At 27.8% G+C, this 23,021-nt stretch overlaps 4 protein-coding genes and 1 long non-coding RNA gene across 13 annotated transcripts; 3 read left to right on the top strand and 2 right to left on the bottom strand.

Annotated features, from left to right (window-relative positions):
* Nucleotides 1-104: 104 nt before the first annotated feature.
* LOC122637674 lies at nt 105-1,082 on the top strand. The gene is made up of 2 exons (XR_006329285.1): nt 105-285; nt 534-1,082. It is a non-coding gene; the product is annotated as an uncharacterized LOC122637674 (long non-coding RNA).
* Nucleotides 1,083-2,006: 924 nt separating this feature from the next.
* LOC122637673 (ras GTPase-activating protein 1) lies at nt 2,007-7,206 on the bottom strand. The gene is made up of 15 exons (XM_043829971.1): nt 6,877-7,206; nt 6,175-6,356; nt 5,846-6,027; nt 5,299-5,696; nt 5,066-5,211; nt 4,660-4,993; nt 4,148-4,491; nt 3,870-4,061; nt 3,649-3,798; nt 3,525-3,573; nt 3,233-3,451; nt 2,920-3,152; nt 2,698-2,839; nt 2,466-2,609; nt 2,007-2,394 (listed from the first exon to the last, which is right to left on the bottom strand). Exons 1-15 carry the CDS (start codon nt 6,922-6,924, stop codon nt 2,317-2,319), a joined length of 2,841 nt encoding a protein of 946 aa, XP_043685906.1. The 5' UTR covers nt 6,925-7,206; the 3' UTR covers nt 2,007-2,316.
* Nucleotides 7,207-7,290: 84 nt separating this feature from the next.
* On the top strand, nt 7,291-15,769 carry LOC122637671 (trafficking protein particle complex subunit 11). 6 transcript variants are annotated; one of them, XM_043829967.1, is made up of 22 exons: nt 7,455-7,920; nt 8,113-8,314; nt 8,388-8,557; nt 8,620-8,808; nt 8,879-9,046; nt 9,111-9,278; nt 9,367-9,571; nt 9,642-9,815; nt 9,890-9,968; nt 10,085-10,139; nt 10,300-10,507; nt 10,586-10,791; nt 10,867-11,178; nt 11,290-11,495; nt 11,568-11,704; nt 11,778-11,990; nt 12,055-12,215; nt 12,287-12,509; nt 12,568-12,676; nt 12,753-12,829; nt 13,498-13,618; nt 14,202-15,769. In XM_043829967.1, the coding sequence occupies exons 2-21, from the start codon at nt 8,123-8,125 to the stop codon at nt 13,543-13,545; spliced, it is 3,300 nt and encodes a 1,099-aa protein (XP_043685902.1). In that variant the 5' UTR covers nt 7,455-7,920; nt 8,113-8,122; the 3' UTR covers nt 13,546-13,618; nt 14,202-15,769. The 6 variants fall into 6 exon arrangements, with proteins under 6 accessions (XP_043685904.1, XP_043685903.1, XP_043685902.1 ...); XM_043829970.1 differs by adding an exon at nt 12,901-13,421 and having other exon boundaries at nt 13,498-15,769; XM_043829969.1 differs by lacking the exon at nt 7,455-7,920 and adding an exon at nt 7,291-7,438 and having other exon boundaries at nt 8,116-8,314; nt 13,498-15,769.
* An 881-nt stretch (nt 15,770-16,650) lies between these two features.
* Nucleotides 16,651-19,854, bottom strand: LOC122637951 (probable serine hydrolase). 2 transcript variants are annotated; one of them, XM_043830499.1, is made up of 6 exons: nt 19,616-19,854; nt 19,435-19,509; nt 19,243-19,287; nt 17,771-18,006; nt 17,093-17,440; nt 16,651-17,016 (listed from the first exon to the last, which is right to left on the bottom strand). In XM_043830499.1, the coding sequence occupies exons 2-6, from the start codon at nt 19,502-19,504 to the stop codon at nt 16,765-16,767; spliced, it is 951 nt and encodes a 316-aa protein (XP_043686434.1). In that variant the 5' UTR covers nt 19,505-19,509; nt 19,616-19,854; the 3' UTR covers nt 16,651-16,764. The 2 variants fall into 2 exon arrangements, with proteins under 2 accessions (XP_043686434.1, XP_043686433.1); XM_043830498.1 differs by lacking the exon at nt 17,771-18,006 and adding an exon at nt 18,847-19,082 and having other exon boundaries at nt 19,616-19,853.
* A 1,261-nt stretch (nt 19,855-21,115) lies between these two features.
* On the top strand, nt 21,116-22,999 carry LOC122638052 (AH receptor-interacting protein). 3 transcript variants are annotated; one of them, XM_043830671.1, is made up of 7 exons: nt 21,116-21,173; nt 21,399-21,434; nt 21,551-21,730; nt 21,814-21,982; nt 22,061-22,247; nt 22,320-22,462; nt 22,535-22,999. In XM_043830671.1, the coding sequence occupies exons 3-7, from the start codon at nt 21,617-21,619 to the stop codon at nt 22,735-22,737; spliced, it is 816 nt and encodes a 271-aa protein (XP_043686606.1). In that variant the 5' UTR covers nt 21,116-21,173; nt 21,399-21,434; nt 21,551-21,616; the 3' UTR covers nt 22,738-22,999. The 3 variants fall into 3 exon arrangements, with proteins under 3 accessions (XP_043686606.1, XP_043686607.1, XP_043686605.1); XM_043830672.1 differs by having other exon boundaries at nt 21,158-21,173; nt 21,426-21,434; XM_043830670.1 differs by lacking the exon at nt 21,116-21,173 and having other exon boundaries at nt 21,184-21,434.
* Nucleotides 23,000-23,021: the final 22 nt, after the last annotated feature.

Genomic DNA, 23,021 nt, shown 5'->3' with positions numbered 1-23,021 from the left:
CTCTCTTTCTCGCCCATCTCTCTTTCCTACACCAATGCTAACTTCACCTGACCCCACAAACCCTACCCCCCACCACTGCTTCGACAGCGCCACCCAGGGGTGATCTTTCGCTTTGCGCTCGGTTAACGAGTACCAACGAATACCGTAGCGCAGTCGAGTCGAGACACGCGTCCTGTTACAAGGTCGTCTTTGGATCTCTGTGTTTGAAAAGAAGAAAGAAAAACCTTGGAGATGTGGCTCTCCTTTTCTGATAGATATTACATTGGCGATTGTCCATCTATTACGGTATATCATTTAATTTTTATCTTTATTTTTTAGTTTTACTTTCATCTTTATTTTGATTTTTATTTTTTATTAATATAGTCATCTATATGATAAGGGCCAACACACACACACACACACACACACACACACACACACACACATACACACACACACACATACACATATATACATATACATATACATATACATATATACACATATATATACATATATATATGTATATAAATGATTTTTTGTTTACAAAATAGACTATGTCAACTTAATTTAGATACGTAAGAGAAAAACAAACAGAGAGAAAGAGAGAGAGAGAGAGAGAGGGAAAGAGAGCACTGAATGTTTTTATCAAATCGTTTAAATTATCAGCTTATAAAACGAAACGTTCAAAATATAATGGAACGAAACGATCAATCAAAATCAATTACTGACGAGACCAAACGTCCACATAGAATACTACGTCTTACTACGCTTGCTACGAAATAACGAGACATCGAGAATATTTCGCATCTCGCAAAGGAAGGTGGCAAAGCAGTAGAACTTGTCTTAACTCCAATCACGTCTCGAGAAAAACAGCTTTCTTCCTCGAGGGAGCTATTTTCTATGTTACGGTATCTACAGGGTGCAATAAACAAGCTTCTTCCAACCATGAAAAATATGAGAAAAATGGAATGAAAAGCTGAAGATATCTTTGATAAAAAAAAACGCGCGTATATTTTTTGAAGACCGTTTAATTGGAAATTTTGCCATTTACGATGATCCTTGTAAAATTAAAAAAAATATACAAAAGACATTCTTTCGAATAAAAATATTTTCGTAATTTTTGTAATCCCTCTATTGATAGCCACTGCTTTTTTCGCGTAAGAATATAACATATTGTGTGTGTTATATATATATATATATATATATATATATATATATATATATATGTCATCACAAATATTATTTTCGCTCAAACATAAAAAAAATAACAAACAGAATTAATGAACAAAACTTATAATTAAATAAAGCACGATAATAATGTAATAAGTTATGTATGTATGTACTTACATCGATATGCCGCAATTTTTTCATTTCGAACGATTTTTCACCTTCGGTATTAATCATCCACTCGATATACCGCGATAATCTGTAAATGAAATTAATTTACTTGTTTTTTCATAGTAACGTCAATTTTTGTTACAGATTTATCACGATAAATTTCTAGAAAAAGTTCGTTATGAGAAGCATATCTACCAAATACGATGTATATTATACGTATGGTTATTTATCGAATAATAGTTGAAAAAACTGTATTATTTGTCTTTAATGAAAACATATTTACCTATACACTAGTAGTTACATGAAAATTATACTGCACAATCATCACAAAACTAACAAAAAATGCAAAATTCAATTTGGCAGTTAACGCTGCCAACGAATTAACCCAACTGTTAACGGATAATAAAACCAACTTCGATTAAACTGTGTACAATTCTGATTGGTCGATTGGACAAACTTCGCTTTCTCATTGGAAGTTAATAGACAAATGATATGCGTTCTCTTATAATAGATTTTTCTATCTTAAAACAAAATATAAAAGCGCGCACAAATTTAAATTCACGAATAATTTATTTGATAACCAGTTTCAAAGCTATTTTAAAAAATCTTGTTTATTTCGAGTTTTATATTTAAGAAATTCATTTAATCAAGGGATTGGAAATAGGAAGAAAATTTAAGAAAATTGCTACTTTAATTTGTATTTATTTTCGAGCACCTAAGTAAATATAAAATCATTATACGCCTGTATGGTTCTGTATGTAACTATATCACTATCGTATTACTGTCGTTATAACTATTTATAGAAGCTATCCTCTAATTACATATGAAATAGTAAATGTAGGCTTGTGTGTATACAGTAATATATATGGCACGTCAGTCTGTACGTTTAATTACTTATATCACTTAATTATACTTATTAAATACTACTGAATCCGTCATGAAAGTCTGTAAAGGTTTTATTGTGTTTGGCATTGTTCATAGTTAATGGCTTTAGCACTACCGTATCATTTCCATGTACTTTTGTTTGTGCTTGCTGAGCATTTCAGTCACTGTTACCAATTGCTTTATTGTTGGCTGTAAAAAGCGTAATTTCCATAAAATTTCTTCTATATAATATTTTAAATAAAAGCTTCAATCGAGCTTACTTGTGTTTTCGACAAAACTTGAAGCTCCTTTAAATGAGAAACACAGATGTGATGTAATGTCGCCAGATCTCTTGCAGTATCCGAGACGCAAGTACTTTTACTTCTTGGATCGGCGCCTTCAGATTCTGGTTTTTCAGTTACATTCTAAATATAATAAAGTATTATATTAATCATAATACATTTCTCTTAATAATGACATGTACTAATTAATATAAATTATAATAGGACTCACGGACAACTGATCGAGAAACACGACCATTCGTTCCTTATTTTTGAGAATAAAAGGATTTACAACTTCCATATATGGCTCTTTCCCACCAAATTCTACCAAATTAGCCAAATTTTGCAAACATTTTGCCACCATCACTAGTGATCTGTGCAATAATTTTATATAAAGGAAAGAAAAAAAATAAATCTATGAAACATAACATCCATACAACATATGCATCGTTACCTCGCTGCCGTTGGAGGCGGAGGCTCTGCTATCAAATTGAATGATCTAGGATTCAAAATAGCAGGACAAAGTAAACGTAAAAATATAAACCCACTGACTACTCGTGTCCTGACTAATCTTTCGTGTGGCCATTTTGCAACAACAGCTCTTTGTAAGCAACCGCAAATATATCTTAGAGTTTTTGGACAAGCATCGGGACTTGTAAAAATGCTTAATGTCACTTCATCCAAAACCTAATTAAATTTTTGTTAAAAATTACGTAGTTCGTTATATTATTCGTTATATATTAGAAAGTATCAAAATTTTAACAGACTTGTAATAAAAATTCAGCGTTGCTACATGCATCTTCAGGTGAATCCATTTTAGTAGGGTTCAATTCACAGCTCTGTTTACTTTCGATTAATTTTACGATGGTATCGCGCAAAGCAGCTTTCAAAAACGAAGTACAAACTGATTTCATATATAAATCCATTAAAGTCGTTGTGAGGCTGGCAGCTCTAAATAGAGTAGGTGTTTCATCTTCTTTATCCACCTAAATAATAATATAATAAAAAATGATAGCAATGTATTAATATCAATTTATACGTTATTTTCTTAATACCAACTTCTGCTTGATTCAAAGAACGTAAGAGATCAGCTTCCTTTCGCTCGTGTCTAAAAGATAATCGATTATTCATAATGTTTTTAATATAATCATAGAATGTTAACAATAATTGGAGATACAAATACCTGAATATTCGAAGAAGACTATTAGCTAATGGTACTCTATCAAGATGACACACATCTGCCAAAGCCCTAACTACATGAAGTTCTGGATCTAACAATAATTCCTGTAGAGGACTATATTCTTCTGGAGGCATCGCCAAATCATGTCTATACCTAGAATTAGACCATAAATATATTAAAATTATACAATTCCTCGCGATATACGCTATACATATATTATTTACCTCAAACGTAATCGTAATGCTCCCCACTCTCCAATTGGTGTGACGCCTGATAATGGATACCATTCATCCATTTCTTCTCCATTAGTTAGACTGGACAGCTCTACTGTTAATTCCGCAACTTCCGTATCTTTACTGCGTTTGCCTTTGTTGTATAATGTCAGGGAAAATGACATAACGTCTGGTGGCACATCCCTGTTAAGTAACTTACAATAAGAGCATCGCCATGATTGTATTTTATCAAATTTTTTAATCGTTTAGTTCAACTTTCGCATACGTACTCCAGAATGAATTCTTCATCCCAGAGTGGATGTAATCCAGTCTTAACCTTTGTGCGTGCAACTTTTACGTTGTTTAGAGCCACTATGATGAATGGGTTTGGTACTAGCTTATATGGAAGTCTATGCGCGTCTAGAATGTGCAGATGTAATGAACGCAATTCGCGGAGACGAGCAACCTTCGGTGCACGTGTAAGTTGTGATACACATAATGGTTTCAAGGCATTAATCCAATCTAAAGCATTTTCCGAATTTGGAGCAGCCAGATAAGTTATCGTGGCCAAACATGGTAAAGCACGTTCAACTAATTGGAAGCAATGAGGCCTATCAAACACACTTTCATGGACCTAAAAAAACTATATTTCAGCGATATGGTGAAATATTACGTACTGATTCATGCACCAATTTATATGAAATATCTTAATATCGTTAGTTTTTTTAGTCAAAATCCTAACTTAATACCCTATAAAGTATATATCCGAAATACTCTTATTTCAGCGCAGTGTACAAATTACCTGGTATAAATAAGCACAGCTTAAATCAATGAGACCTTTTGGTTTTGTTCTCTTAGGATTGTCATATAAATAGAGGTGTGTATCAGTAGCATCTACTAAAAGTACAAAATACAATGCTTTCCATTTTTTGTTTTTCTCCGACTTTTTTTCCAAATAACCCTGCATTTTTATTCCTTTATTTTTCTTTACGCCAGATTGCTCACGACATTCTCTAAGAGTTGCATAAATTTTTTCTGCGTGTTGTACTTCTCTATTGACTCTCACACTTCCATCAGGCTCAGTCACCATTGCTTGGACTAACGTATGTCCTTCCACTATTTGTTCTTTTCGATATCTGTAACATTATTAGTAATAAATTATTAAAAATAATGAAAAAAATAATTCATTATAAAGAGAATACAATTACCTATTTATTACAGCATCCAAACATTCGAAAGTTCTACCACCCATAAGATATCTCACACCTTTCTTCTCTATTCTAAATCTTTGTATTTGATTATTAATATGAAAGAAAAGAGAATAATCTCCTGGACTGTTATCAGATGGTCGAACCTTTATATAAAATTTATTAAAGAAATTGAATGCCAATAGTAAGATAATATTAAAATTACTATTAAGCTAAGATAGTCATTTCCGTACCAAAAAACTTCCAGGACCTGCTTTCACCAACATATCAACAGCTTCACTTTTTGTAACATTTGGATGGAACCAAGAAAATACAGTGTTTGGATCTATAGAGTCATCTAAATCCTCTACTAATTCCCGGAAGATAAGCCCCTGTTCTCCAGTTCTATGGGCAGTAACCCATAACCAGCCATCACCCATATCATTGTGAACAAAAAATATATCGCCCTTTTGGAAACTTAATTCATCCGTATCAGGCATTTTTGTATATGGCAATATCGCAACTATCCTCTTTTTGTCATTCACAGGCTCAGGTGGAGGTGTTGGATGTATAAGTCTTTCTCTCTTTAAAAGATCCGAGCAATGAGTATAATAAGCAACAAGGTCTGATAAACTATTAAATTGACGACCTCCTGCAAAATATATTGTTGCTCTTTAACACCATTCATATTTACATGAAAAGACAGTATTTTAAATGATATCACAAAATCTATATGAAATATAACTTGCATCAAGAGTACACTTGCACTGATGTTATTCCTAATGAAGTATGTGATCCTACCAATATAATAATCTCCACACACAGCCGTAATTCGAAAATGATTAATTCCAGTTCTTCCAAAATAAGATAGTACGTAACTACCAGGCTTTCTATCACTTTCACGAACCAAGTAACTGCCCATTTTACTAGCATCCCATAATCTTTCTTCTGCAGTGAATCTGTCTAATCTTCCATGATACCATCTATAGATAATTAACTTGTTAATACAAATATTAATATTAAAAAGAATGATATATGAATTATTATACAATTATAAATATTTTACTAGCGAATAAAATAATCTTAAATACCATGTAAATTTAATAATAAGAAAAATAAAATAATCTCACTGATTTTCTGGAGGAGCAGTTAACAATGTAGCATTTGCACTGTCAGGTTCTTCTGTATCCTGTATATCATCAGGTATATTTTCTAAGAAAGGATCAAATTCATTTTCCACATTCAAAGATTCATTCTGTCCACCATCTTCACTTCCAGTACTAGGTGAACCGCCTTTACTGCTATGATCCATCTATAAAAAAAGAAAAAATATATATATATAATACAGGAACAAACTATAAAGAATATGTAATAATAAGATTTTAGTTCAAATATTTAAATATTCTAATTTATTCACAATTGGTACAATAAATATAATACAAAAAATTAAAATATTATGCTTAATATAATACTTATATTAACTTATTTGTCATTGATACAATGAAATAATGTAAATAATACAAAGGGTAACACAAAGAGAGATACATATATGTTTTTCTAAAGACATAGGATATTTATACAAAGTCACTTTATCCTATTATTCAATAATTTATCTAAATAGTAAATAACGAAAATTTTATGAACATTGAACAATGAATCAAAAAGAACTCCAAGTGAGAATTAATAATAGCTAATTTTTATCGTGTAAAAAATAAAGACTTCGAAAAGGTGAAAATTTCTCTTTACCTTGTCTTTCATTCAATAAAAGAAGTTCTTTCTTCGAATAAAAATCTAAATAATTTCAAACGAATAATATAAACGTAAATGCGTACCTTAGTGTTATTCGATACACTAGGTCCTCCACGTACAAATTCTGCCATTTTATCAACATGCACTCGTTCACACACACGTTTATTAAAAATTCGAAGTCTTAAGTAAACAGCATTCGTCTTATTGCACCCTTTCTTTCTACATCTATTTACAAAGATAGGCTTTTATCGATATAAAATGTATTGACGTTTCCAGGCTGCCATTTTACTACCGCACACGCTACCCCAAAACACAGACAACCAAGAGAAGATCTTCATCAGAAAATGTCAGATTGTATATAGCGAATCAACTTCCCATAGAATACGTTACGATTTGATACCCAGAACAATGTCACCAACTTTATTCTTCCCAAATTCCCTAAAAATATATTTAACGTTAGTAGTCGTAAAGAGACTTTATTAATGATATATCTATAATATTTATATGTACATTATCCTATTTAATTACATACATTTCTGGTAAACGTCTTCCGGAATAGCAACTCAATCTTTGAATAAAAAAGATTCTTATTATCTTAAGTTATTCATTGATATTACATTCTTTTTTTTTTTGTATCTTTATAATGTAAGTACATTATTAAAATATATCAACAATGGAAAGTATAAATATATAAATTTTGATTTCGATAATAGTACGCAGATTCTCTATGCGTTCAGATCGATTAAGTAGACGCAATCGATACCTCTTATAATGCAATCTTTTTTATACAAAGTAAATAACTGATCTGATTAATTACGTTTAATTTCATTTTCATTTTTTAATTATACAGTTTTAAACGAATATTCGAGTTTAATTCAATGATATAAGTAACGATTTTTAGTTTTTATTCTTATTATTATTAGAACGCTACTATTTAGTTCTGCCGTATTGTCGATAATACAGAATATGATACAGAAATAGAAAATGAGTACAGTTATCGTGATTTGTCGTTAATTTTTAATGTAATCTGTCAAAGAAAGTATATACTAGTGTTTGTCCTGTGTGTAAAAAACAAAATTGCAACATCTTATTGAACGATCAAGTACACCTTACTGTTAACAGGCAAAGTATGATTGTTTACTATTACAAAAAATAATCCAAGTTGCATTTCCTTTTCTTTCAAATGATATATGCAAATATATATACTTACAAATTAATTATTTATATATATATATATATACATATATATATAGTTTTCATTTAAATTTATGAAATAGATAAAATATATACATAGTTATTTGACTATATTTTTATGTTAGCAGTAAATCAATGATGTTTGATCTACCATCAGAATTGACTGCTAAACCATTAGCTCTGATCGGACTATCGGGTTTAGATGTAACAAATACTATCCATCGATCTATTTGGGATGCATTTAGTAATAATCGCAGACCAGATGGTACTACTGTTCAATTTAAATTATTAGGACCAAAACATGAATTTCCTACTGTTAAACCAAAGGTGTACATACATGCGTTATTTTATTGTATTTATATATAAGCTTTAAATTTATAATAAAGAATCTTTTTTACAGAGAAATTCATATGAATGGTATATTCCTAAAGGAATCTTAAAACGTAATTGGATGAACAAATATCTTAATGAAATTCCAGCAGTAGTTGTAGTCTTTTATGATTTGGATTGGAATGATCCATTGTGGAACGAAAAAAAGATAGAATGTGCCTCAAGAATACAATCACTCAGGTAATATATACAATGATTTATATTAGAATTTTAACTAAAACATATAACATGTCTTTTAATAGAGCTGCCTTAGAAGGTAGAAGTACAAAAGTAGCACTTGTATTGATACAATGTGATGTACCACCTCCTCCAGATTCTGAAGATATAGTGGCAACAGAACGAGCAACTGCCTTGTGTGGTGCTTGTGAATTACCACCTAATTTACTTTATGTATTACCACATGGTGATCATTTATCAGGATATATATCTAGGTATAATATCAGAAATATTTTATTTTCATATATATTATCAAACTTAATGATATGTTTTTTTTTTTAACAGATTGGAGACTGCATTTTATCAGTTGGCACAAAATTTCTATCATCACGAATATCGTATTATTAGAAGTCACCGCGATCAATTAAATAAAACTGTTCATCAGTATTTGTTTGTACGTCATCAATTTAAAATGGGATTCCTAAATGAATTAAAGCAAGATCAACCTCAAAAGTAAGAATCCCAATATAAATATTTTTTTATTCGATCTCAATCAATTTATATTATTTTTTTACAGGCATTACGTCCAAGCATATCATAATCTCTTTGAAATAAGAATGGTAGACACTAATGCATTGGAAATAAAAACTATTGCTGGTTTTATAAACTATAAAATATGCAAGATAATGTTTAGTTTAAACCTTCCAAAAGATGCTATAGCACAGTTTAGACTTCACACAGAAAGGTTAAAAATATTTCTGAAATATTTATAAAATTTATAAACAATATTAAAAAAAAAAAATCAATTCAAATAATTATTTTTACACATACAGGTTTAAACTAAAAACTGGTCCAAAGGAATTGATATTTGAGCATCATGCTTGGATGAGTAACCAGTTTTCAACATTTGCAGAATTATTTGATGATGCAATTCGACAAGGTCTTCCTGCAGTCCAAACTCAACATCCTGGATATTATTATCAACTAGCTGCACAACATGCAAGCTTGAGACAATCGGCATGTAAAGAGTTATGTAAAGTATGTAATAATAATTTATTGAATAATATTGTTTTATCTAAATAATAACTTTTAAAAAATAATGTTATAGAATGTAAATAGTTATCCAGATCTAGATCCATTAGCTGGGGAAGAAAAACTTGAATTTTATGGGCAACGACCATGGCGTTCTGGAAAATTAAATGTAGAACCACTAGATACTGTTAAAGAAGCAGCTGCTGTACAAGCATTACAATATAAAGAGAAAACAACTGTAAATCATTCTGTAAGTTTGATGTATTTAACAAGACTTTCGTGAATACAATAAGTTGTGATAATTTTTATTTATTATTGTTTTAGATGATAATCATAGGTTTGCTGGGAAATGCAATTTCTCAATTTAAAATATATCGATGTCCTAGAATGCGCAGATCATTAGGTATAATATATATCCTCTTTATTTCTTATCTTTTTATTTTTCAGTTAAATATTCCTACACACATACACACACATATATATATATATATATCAAAAAGAATCTATTTATTGTTATAGTTGTACAGATGGCTGAAGAATATTATAATTCCCGAGACTATGGAAAAGTTCTTACGTAAGTTATATTTTTGCTTGTATTAGTATCTTTTGTTGACAAATTTCGAGAGGTTTATTATCCTTTTGTAATATCCGGTAGTCAAAAATTGATCTTGACATTATTTTCTCTAGATAGTTTTCTTGTGTTAACGTCAAAATCATAAAATTTGATTGGTCAGATTATTGATGCACATGTTATGGGAGTATCATGGGGAGAGATGGCCCGTCTTGCTCACAGATATCATAAAAAATGCTTTACGAGCTGCATATTTATCCACAAGCATTCAAGACTACCTCACTTTATCTTTTGAAGCTTTAGGACCTTCTACAACATTTACTAAAGATCAGCAAACTATTGTTTATGCAAACATTATTAATATTCTTCAGGTAAAAATATTGGTTTTTATTATAATGTTTATTAAGGATAAATATCAACAATTTTTTTCATTGATATGTATAATATAGAAACGGCCACCGCATCCGGAACCAGATTTACCAGATGATCTAAAACGTGTTGCATTAGAAAAATGGAAATTAGAATTAAATCGACAAGAACCAATTATGTTTACAATTGATGATAATAATATGACTTCATTTATAGATGTTAAAGCACAATTTTTGAAACCAAGATATATAGTTGATGAAGATGTTATGATTGAAGTAATTATAAGGTAATTATTAAATTTTATATCTTAATATTTTTAATCATATACTTAATAGTAATTATTACATAATGTTTATTACAGAAATTCATTTTCTGGGAGTATAGAGTTTTCTAAGGTGTCTGTAACAATCAACAGCCCTGGTTTCAATACAGAAATTGTAGTTGCTATCCCTCAGCATAATAATGTTGATCTTGTATTCTCTAGTAATCAAATTAAAAAATTTTATGGTCAATTTGGAGCACCTTCTTTATGTGATAGTAGTGAAATTCGTATTGGTACAGTCACATTGTTTATGGGAAATGAAACTCAATGTTGTATTGTTCTAAGATTTCCAGCTGCAGGGAAAGAAACAAATCTTTTACATCGTTTGTATCCTGAAATACAATTATTACAGTACGTAATGTTTATAATGTGCATGTATATATATACTCTATACAATATTGTATGTGGTATGTGTAAGTATATGTATATAGATATATATATATTATGGATTTGTTTAAACAGTAGTGGGAAATTCGAAACGATAAAACCGTTAATAACAACAGAAATAAAAAGGAAAGAAAGTGATGTTAATATAAGTGCAAAATCTAATAATCCTGCATTATTAGGAGAATGGGTACCTATTATAATACATGTAACTGCTGAAGACTATATTACTGTAGCATCCTTGCATGTTGGTTTTCAAATGGATGGAAACAATGAACAGTCAAGTAAGTGTTCGAAAAATATTTAACGCAAAATATATTTTTTATTTGTACTGTAATAATAACAAACTGTTTTAGCTGATTTAAGTATGACAATGTTAACTAAACAATCACAAGTATTAATTGAAATAGAAAAAACAGGTAAAAATTGTATAATTGAAAAAACTGTATATATGCGAGCACATAAAGTGGGTAACAGAAATATTATCATAAAAGTATGTAAAATCATATGAACCATTATAACGAATTATATTAATAATAGCAATTATAAGAAAGTTTTTGTAACAGGTAGAATATTGTTATCCAAATGAAATAAAAGGAAGCAAAGAAATTGTACATTCTATACCAGTTAGTAAACCATTTGAAGTAACTACACGATTTTGTACTAGTCTTTTAGAACCATTGACAAAAGGTTTTATTCACGAGCCTTTTGTTGTCATGCCACATATTTCATGTACATCACCTTGTCCAATAAAAATTCTTGATACTTCAATTGAGTTGGTAAGTTATACATTTTTTATTTTATTATTATTATAGTATAAAAATATTATTTTTTTTTATAAAGGGAGAACTGATACAAAAGGAAAATAATCAAAATGAAGATAGTATTTTAGCAGGAACAGTACTTTCTGATGGTGAAGCAGGTACAGATGTATATTGCTTAATAGCTAAAGCTGGCAGTGAACAACCTGTCAGTATAGGAGTGTATACTATTAAATGGATACGGTAAATAATTCTTAGGGAGATTCATTTTATTTAATAATAAATTATTATTAAAATACACATTTTATTTTTAGTGCGAATGATGAGACTGCATCAGAAACTAGTAGTAGTGTAACATTAGCTCCATTGTGGATAGAAGATGCAGTAATTAGTTTAGAAACTAGATTACCAGCTCATGGTTGGGTATGCACACCACTTTACATATCATACATTATCCAAAATCATTCTGATTATTTGATTACGTTACGCTTAACAATGGAAGCTAGTGACGCATTTATGTTTGCTGGACAAAAACAGGTAAATTCATATTGATTGTTCTTATCAATATGATCAAGTAACTTTGTGTTTTTTCTAGGTTGATATTTATATTCTTCCAAAAAATGAACGAAGAGTAGAGTGGATTTTACGTCCACTCGTCGCTGGACTCGTGGCATTACCTATATTATCTCTAACTGTACCTACTGGTAATATGCAACAATTTAGTAAATATATTTTATATCTTTTTAATTATCTTTTACATATTTTTTTACATATTTTCAGATGAAGAACATAAATTAAGTAAAGGACGCCTTTCGGAAATGCTAGAACGTTCATTACCAAGTCATATTTATATAATGGTAAGTTCTTATGAATTCTATATAATGTGAAATTATTTTCTTTTTTTTCATACACTATATTCTTTTTACAGCCTAAATCGCAATCTATAGATGATTAAACATAACGTATTTATTTAGAAATAATAAATATATTTTACACATAATTTCATGTGTATTAGAAATATATAATATATATTAACACCATAGAAACGCATTTGTGTTTAATACAATTCTTAAATTAAAATTATTTTAGCGTTAAAAGATTTTTATTTTTATGAAAATTTTTTTTTAATTATATTTATTTTAATATCATATTATTCGGTTTATTTTAACTAGTCTTATAATTCATATTTAATTCATTATTTGCATCTAAAATGTGATGTCGGTAAAGTATTAAACTGTAAAAATTTTTTACCGCATTAATATCGATCATCGTTACCAACGTTACTAGTTACGTTACAGTGTTTCAATGTCACCCTTACTAAAGGACACCATATTAGAGGGCCTTTTAATAATTTCATAAAATTATTACAAAAATTAACTGTTAATAAAAAAAATGATATTGATAAAAGTGTATATTGAATATTTGTAAAATAAAAAACATGACACTATGGTAATTGATTATATAGTATTTATATGACATAAATTGATTTAAGTAACGATATATAATTATTAATTAAAATTCGCAGAAATATAATAGACATAGTAACAACGAAGATTGTGATGGACGTTCCTGAGAAAACTCAAGCTTCTTTAAATTCGCAACTAAATTTTGAAGAATCGCAACTAAGAAATCAAAAACTTTTAAAGGTATAAACAGTAAAATTTTATATTTAATACATGATTAGCATTTTACGGCTACAATATATTTTAATTCTTCCTAATAATAAATTGTAAAAATAAATTGTAAAAAAATATTGATTTCGTATGATTTTCAATTTTATTATTAATTCTCAAATTATCAAGTTCACATTTATAATTAGTATTTGATAAAAAATATCTTTTCACTGATTTTATGTCATGAAAAAAAATTTCAACAGTTCGTGAACAATTGTGAGTTATACTTATTCATATCGATATCGCGTTTTATGACTCACTTTTCGCGTGTAGATAGTTTTAATAATTTCTGATAAATATTCGTGTAAATAGTACTGAAATGGAAAAAAGTGAATTTTTTTAAGACGGAGGAATAAAATCGTCGGAGGCAATTCTGTATTCAAAATGTATTCTTTCATCTTGAATTTAGTTTTATTTAAAATATATAAAAATATAAAAATTCTGTTGACACATATATACGATAAAGTATTATAATGTTTTATTAGATCTGCAATTTTAATCAATACATAGAAGACACATAAAAATTATCGTATTATTAAACTATGATACACAATAGGACTTGGAGCTTTCTAAAGCACGTTTGAGAACTCTCGCGGCTTATACACCTACCGAAGAAGAATTACAACAAATTGCTTCAATTTATCGAAAACATCTTCAAAAGAGATCAAGTTCTTAATCACATTATTAATCTTCATCCAAAACATTTACAATGATGAATGTTGTTACGATCTAATAACTCGAGCCGAACGAACAAACTTTCAATTGAAAAGTTTGTTAATCGTCAGGATCGATGGATCAGATCGTTTAGCGGTAAATTTAACTCGCTTATATGTAAATTAGTATAAGTAATTCGTATTAAATATATTAACTACATATGTGTGTATATACACATAAAAATAATTCAGTAGAAACAACATTTAAAATTATGATAAAAAAAAAAAAAATAGTAATCAAAAATAATAGCGAACATAGCTGTGCCCGCTTAATACGATCATTTTAATATATTTCTTTAGTAATATACATTTTATATTTATACGTATATATATATAACTGATGAAGTCAATTCGTAAAAGAAATAGTTATTATGATAACAATCAACATATGTTATAATCTCTAAGTTAAGACACCTTGATCTTTTATGTTAATCAATAATTTTTTCAAAAATGATGAAAATGTAATATATATTTTTCCGTAATTACGTACAAGAAATATTACTTACACGTAAATCAAAAATCGAACTGTTATATTTCTTAAATTTCGGTTGTGTATATTCTGTAGATTTCGTAGCAGGGCACAAATTTAAAAGAGACAAGTCCATACGACGTTCACCTGTAGGAATGACATTCATATTCATTTTCCATGTTGTGGCTGCACTATCATCGACAGTAATTACCAGCGCATACAACGTGGTATGTTCGATAGGACAGCCACGTTTCCTGAACTGTCCTGATAAGAGCCGAAGACAATAAATTGTCGGAATGCTACTACACGGTTTTATTTTAAAGCCGTGCTATATACATGTATCTAATCTTGACCTTCTGAAAAAAATGTAACTTATAAATCTTTCATTTATTATATTATAAATATTATAGGTCTCTTTTGCAACATAACGTTAAACGCGTTATCTTCGATTTTATCTTGGATAAATGTATATCCTACAAAATTATTTAAAAACTATACACACATCATTTATCATAAAGCCGATTAAAAATAGTTACGAAGTTCAATCATAAATTTCTAAAAATGCAATATGACAAATGATTCTCATTTTATAAAAGTTTTATTTTTTAATCGTTAAAAAGTCAGAAAAGACCAACATCTGTATTTTAATAATTTACTTACCTACATAATTATAAATATTATGTTAATAACACATTTCTATTATAAATATGTTCCGCACACTTCTAAATATTCGAAGAAACTGAGATAAAACAGTTGTAACAAGTAAAATGTTACTACATAACTTTAAAACTCAACGTGGCATAGCAACGACAACTGAATAAATAAAATGCGACTGTACGACATCGTCATTGTGAACCAAAAACATCTGTATCAATATGTTTATTATCTTCAAAAATATCCTTTTCTTCTATAATATGAATAAATATATATAATATATGAAAATTCTTATAATTCGGAAATAATTCTCTCTCTCTCTCTCTCTCTCTCTCTCTCTCTCTTATATGTTATTTTATTACAAATATATATATATATATTTTTTTTTTCACAAGTGACACCATATGGAATATATATTATAGGATATATCTAATAATTATATATATATTTTTTCTCTTATACATAATATCAATTATATACATACGCGCTCACGTGTGTGTGTGTGTGTGTGTACATACACATTTATATTTGATCAAAATTTAGAACAAAAAGAAATAGGTGAGCTGATAGTAAATATGACTTCCATTATTCTTATCGCTTATTCGCGGTTGCATAAGTGTAAGTTGGTATAAGTTTGTTGCATTTGCCTACTTCCTCCCAATAATACTTTATCATTTATATTGGTGGGGAACATAATATCTTCTAAACGACAATATTATTTTTCACTTGAAGTTATTGCAAAAAATAACTGTCCTTGCATGCTTACGATATAGGTTTTAGGATAATATCACTTTACAACTCATAACTTATTTTATTTATTTAAAGCGGCAAAAAATATAACAATTTTAAGATTATTACCAATCACTTTATTTTTATAAATATGATCACATTATTTTCCGTTTTCCAAGAAATACCTTCAGAATACAATTATATTTTTTTTTAATGAGAATATTTCGTAAGAATATTATTACGATTTGTATATTTTTGTACACATAAATATTACTATTTCAATATTATATTAAATATTTTACAAACCGATATCATATTTAAATAAATAAATTAATCCCAATTATTTTTTATAATTTTTATTTTATCTTATCTATAATTTTAAGTAAAATATTATCTAAATATTTTTTAAATCTTATAATAATAATCATTTTGGTAACAGGTTATAAGAATAATTTAAATTTATTAAGTCAAAGATTTGCATTTCACCACTATTAAAATTATATTCATCAAATAAATTTACTATATATATTCATATTATCTAGAATATATTATCTTTAATTACTTATAAAATTCTTTATTATTGGTGCAATTCTTTCAGGATTAATCAAATGAACATGATGAGTGCCCTTAACTTCATGGTATTCATATTTTTTAGCACTTATTTTTATTTGATCTAGGACCTTTTGATAATTTTCAGGTTGCTCGAAATCCATACCAGGAACGGCTCGAATGTTAAGGTATGCACATGTTATTTTTGATGCATATGCAAGTACCAAATCTAAGGATAGCATACCTAGTGTAGAAACCTGTAAATTTTAGTCAGTTACGCACATATATATTATGCTATTTTTAAGATAAATATCCTTTTATTTTATTACTTACCTTCAATCTTGGATCACGAGAGAAATAAAATTTCTTAGGAATATACGAAGCTTGTATACCACGTTTCATTAATATTTCAGCCCCCTTTTCGTTTATAGAACCATTGTAAGCAGCTACAACTATACCAATCATTTCAGAATATTCATAACATGGAATATTATCTAATGTAAGATTTTCATATTTTAAGAATTTATCAATGTGATCTCCTGTTATTGCTGCAGTCTTAGTTATATCCCTTACACTAGGGCTAACTATATCCAAACTAATCAAAATATCTACTTCATTGGGATAAGATGCAGCATACAAAAATGATATTGCTCCACCCAGTGAATGTCCCAGCAATTTCACCTATATCCAAAATGAAATAATTAATAAAGAAGAAATAGATAATTTAATAGACTAACATCAAAAAAAACTTATGCTAGTGCTAATACATATATATATATATATATATATATATATATATATATATATATGTATGTATGTATGTATGTATATAATATATAAAATTAACATGCAATATATTAAAATTGATAATAATTAATTTTTATAATTTGGATTTACAAGGATGACTGTTACATTTAAATATTAAAGTGCTAATTAAAGTGTAGAAAAAAATATTGTGACAATACACATTATTCATTTTCACATTATTTACAATTGGTCCCACTCGCTAACCTTAGTCCACTTGAAATATTTTACGATTCTACGTAGGATTATAACACCATCCCAATAAACATAATAGTATTGACTTTTTGGATAATGAGATGATAAACCATGCCCAGGCATATCCAAACAAAGTACTGAAATATCATCAGGAAGTAATGGAATCAAGGTATCAAAACTGCCTGCATTATCTTGACGACCATGTAGTGCCACTATTGGTTGAACCCATCGAGGGCCCCACCATTTGCCTGTAGGTAAGTAATAATGTTACTGACATAATCATTACCTCTTTTTCCAAAATGCAGTTATGGTTCTATCATAATATTCTTCTGCTTAAGTTATATATCACATCTTGAAAGTCCTTAAACAATGTCTCAAAATGAAACAAAGTTACAGCAGAATTAAAAATATTATACCCTATTCAGTAGGGTTTTTACAATATAGTTATACAACGACCTTATAATGTTATCATTGGAATTATAAGAATCAAATTGATCCTCAAAATTTTACAATTCTTTCTCTGTGTAATAGTACATAATTTAGTTGATAAAATAAAATATGTATTATGCATAACATAGAGTTTAACATGAATTGTAACAGTCAACCTTTTTCAATATAGATTAAAATGATTTTCATTATATTAGATAATCAATATATTATATTTCTATAATATAATTGTTATAGAAATATGCAATAATAGTATATTATTATTAATGCAATAATAACTAATATAATAATAATATATTATTTGAATTAAATATCAAATATGAAATATTAATAGTGAACATTCATGGAGTTATCAAAATAATATTACCTATATAATACGTATTCAGATTTATCATACATGTAATATTTCCTAGAATAGAAAAAAATACTTAAATTTCTATTAAATAACAAAAAAAAACAACCTATATTTTAATATATGATCAAATAAAGACATGAGCATCATTGTACAAATTATTAAAATAAGATCTACAAATGAAAATTGAACATGTAATGAAATCGAAATCATTATCAGTATGAATGAAAATTATATTAATATATAATAAATAAATATTATCGTTGTATAACTTTGACTGCTGGCTAACCTTGTTCCACTTGTAATGTTTAACAATTCTACGTAGAATGATAACCCCATCCCAAAATATATAGTAGAATTGTCCAGATGGTATGTGAGAGGAGTAACCATGGCCAGGCAGATCTATGCTGAGAACGGGCAGATTTAACGATAATAATGGTGCCAAGCTGTCGAAGCTCCCTGCATTGTCCTGCCAGCCATGTATTGCCAATATTGGTTGTTTGTCTCTTGATCCCCACAATTTTCCTAAATGTTTCATTACTATGAATTTTTTTTTTTTTTTTTTTTTTTTTTGAATCTAACCAATATAATAAGAACAAATTTTACGTATTTTATATATTCATTTATATATCAAACTGAAAGGAAGAAAAGAAAAAATGGGCAATAAAATATAATTTATACTAACCGCTTATATACCCCCAAGGTACAGGAATTTGTATATCTTCAGGATCTAGAAAAGAAAATTTTGTGTTAAATATCACAAGAATTATATTCAAACAACATACAAATATAGACATTATTTTATGATAATATTATAATAAAAATTCAAAATACATGTATATATATATGGTTATATATTTACTAAATAAAATCTTACCTTGTTGCTTATAACCATTTGTATCACTAATAGATGACTCATCTTTTTCGGTAATATTTGTACTATCCATTGTTTCTAAATTTAAATATTATTATTTTAATTATATTGATTGATAAATGAAAAATATGAAATATGATTTTAACCAATTTATAACTATATTTAATAACACATGTTACTCTACCACAGGATCAATATTTGCAGTAATATAGATGACAAAAAATGTTAGTCACTGTCGTTTCAAAGTGCATCCAACTTCTTATGCTTCAATAAATGTTATGATGTAAGCAATACTTTTGTATGTTGGACTTCTATGTTGAAATTGTGTAACGTATTGTTTCCATACGATACTGCCAATTACACAAAAATCATAACACGACTATAGCATCCTACTAACATTATTCGCATGAACTATATAAGATCGAATTAAAATTTACTATACGATAATATAGTAAATCAGATAAGTAAATTTTCTACATTATGATATATAAATAACTATACAAATCACTATAGTTTCCGTCGTTTAAAGTAAACCATAATATTCTTCAAACGGAAAATATTTTACCATTTTATTATCTCGTTGTAATTTATCATTGTGCATCGCAAATAGAATATAAATAGAAAAATTTATTTCGTTTGGTTCTTTTTCCTGTTCCGATATATTTACAAGAGTTTACGCCATAAATTTTCATAGTAATAATTTTTATCAGATTTTGTTGTTCAAGGGCTTACTCGAAAAATAAAGATTTTTTACATGAGATTATCATTTTAAAAGAAACTTTTACTTGTATAAAAATTATTTTTGTAAATTAACCATTTTTGGATGTGATTTTTTGCAAATAAAGTAATACTTTTCAAAAATTTGAAAAGACAATCTCATATAAAAAATCTTTATTTTTCGAGTGAGCCTTTGATTACCAAAATCGGACAAAAATTGCAACCAAAAGAATTTACAACACCCTATATGAATTTCATGCATTGTATTGTTATGATGTCCATATCGAGTTATATCTAATTTTTTATTTCTCAATACAATTAATTTAAAATTACTTCGCAATACTTTTTAGGCTATTTTAGAAATAATTTCCTTTTTATATTGTCTTTTATTATTTTTGACTAGATCTCCATACAGATTCTGTTGTTATTCCGAAATATTATTTGATTTATATATACATACATGAAAATTTATTATTATTGCGATCGAATTTGCAAAATGATGTTTGTAAAAAAGATCTTGACGTATGACAAGAACATTATCATAATCAAGTCTCAACTATGGCCTTAGTGGTTCAAGAATAATATGATAATATAAACGAAGATCGAAAAATTCTATTATCTTTTGCAATGGGACGTAAATATATCTATTAGTTTTTTCTCTATAACGTTATTACGTTTATTACCATATAATAGATGCAAAACAAATAATGCGTATAATATCAATCGATTATAAGAAAAGTATCAACATCTAAAAATTTAAAAATCGTACATTTTATTTCTTTTACGGAATACGTATCGACTTTATACCAATTGTTATATAAAAATTGATGATCATACATTTGATATTTTAATGTCAATTCAATTCTTCAATTTACGCGCGTCGACAGCATGAGAAGTATAGCCTGGCTACGCAAACATACATATCAACACGATGAATCGAGAGAAGATAAGGTTCTCCTAATGCGCTTTTAGTTTATTTTTTCCCGCATTCGTCGCTGCAATCACACACGTTTTAAGTGGCATTGGCTTAATAGTATTGACATATACAGTGGGTAAATAATATTGACACAGAAAAAAGCGATAAAAAATGATTAATTTTAAATAATTAAAGTTATTTAATGAAATATCTATTATAAGTATCTAGTTATTGTATATCATATAACTTATTCGATCCTTTTAGAATATTTATATACTATAAATATATAACAATGGAGAATCCAGAACGTATAATAAAAACTGTTATTCATGTAGGTACAAAGCATGTTATCTTTGTTCCAGGAACAAAGGTAGGTTTATAATTTTTGCCATTTATATATTTTTACTGTAATTTTGACAACGTTTCATAATTAGTGTTTAGAATTTATGTAGTTTATCAAATAAAAATATATAAAATATTATTTAGGTTGTATTTCATTTCAAAACAACAAAATGTGATACTAATAAAACGGTAATAGATGACAGTAAAACTATGGGATCTCCAATGGAATTAATTTTAGGAAAAAAGTTTAAACTTGAAGTATGGGAAATAATTGTACAAAAAATGGCATTAAATGAAGTAGCTTGTTTTAAAATAGATAAAAGTGTATGTATGTTGTATATAGATCTATCATACAAAATAATTAAATAACTATTACTGTACATTTTTTATTTTACTAATTGTTTCAGCTAGTTACTGCATACCCTTTTGTATCTAAAACATTGAGAGAAGTAGGTAAACCACAATCTGAAAAGCGTAGTCATCATTGCTGTGGAGTTACTTTACAAAATGAAGGAATTGGGTATGAAGATTTAAATGAACTTATTAAATATCCCCAAGATTTAGAATTTACAATAGGTACACAATTTTATTTTTTCTTAAAATTATAGTTTTTTTGTTGTCATTTTTATATAAAAAATATATACAATATTATAGAACTTATACAAATAATATTACCAAATGAATATGAAAAGGAAACATGGCAGATGACAGAGGATGAAAAACTTAAAAGTGTTCCAGATTTAAAGGAGAAAGGAAATGTTTTTTTCAGAGAAAAAGATTATGATAGAGCTGCTGAAATGTATGCCAAAGCTATTGGAATTTTAGAACAGCTTATGCTTGCGTTAGTATTTAAGTATTTTGATAATAATTATTAGTATAAATCTAAATATTTTAAACTTGTCTAAATTTTCAGGGAAAAACCAAATGATGATGAATGGTTGACTTTAAATAAAATGAAAGTTCCATTATTATTAAATTATGCTCAATGTAAATTAATAAAAAAAGAATATTATTCAGTTGTAGAACATTGTACAACAGTTTTAAAAATTGAACCAGGTTTGTATTATTTGTTTATGCAGATATTAAAAGAAGAAATTATCCAGCTTAAAATTTATTAATTCTTGTTAGATAATGCAAAAGCTTTATACAGAAGGGGAAAAGCTTATATTGGTACATGGGATGAAGAAAAAGCTACCAAAGATTTGAAAAAAGTTGTAGAATTAGATCCTTCCTTGCAGAATATGATTGATAAAGAATTACAAGCATTTTCAACAACCATAAAAGAAAAGGATAGAATACAACAAAAAAAACTCGTACAAATGTTTAAATAATTAAATACATATTAAATGATTTTTATTTATATATATTTTTTTATAAGAGAACGCACTACTATTTTGTTTGTTGCAGTAAATTATGTTTTTTATTATAAAAGTATTTGCTATACATATTGTTGTATTCGCAAAAATTACATAGGAAAATGAGATTCGAAGACAGGTTATGGAGATCTTACGTAAAGTTAGATCTCCATTTTAGGAATTAGAAAGTTATATAGCTAAATTTATTAAAATTAGGCAAAGTATTACCGTTACAAAATGTTCGTGTCTGATTTATTTTT

This window comes from Vespula pensylvanica, chromosome 2, assembly GCF_014466175.1.
Source record: "Vespula pensylvanica isolate Volc-1 chromosome 2, ASM1446617v1, whole genome shotgun sequence".
Lineage (NCBI taxonomy): Eukaryota > Metazoa > Arthropoda > Insecta > Hymenoptera > Vespidae > Vespula > Vespula pensylvanica.
This window is presented reverse-complemented; position numbering and strand designations above follow the sequence as displayed.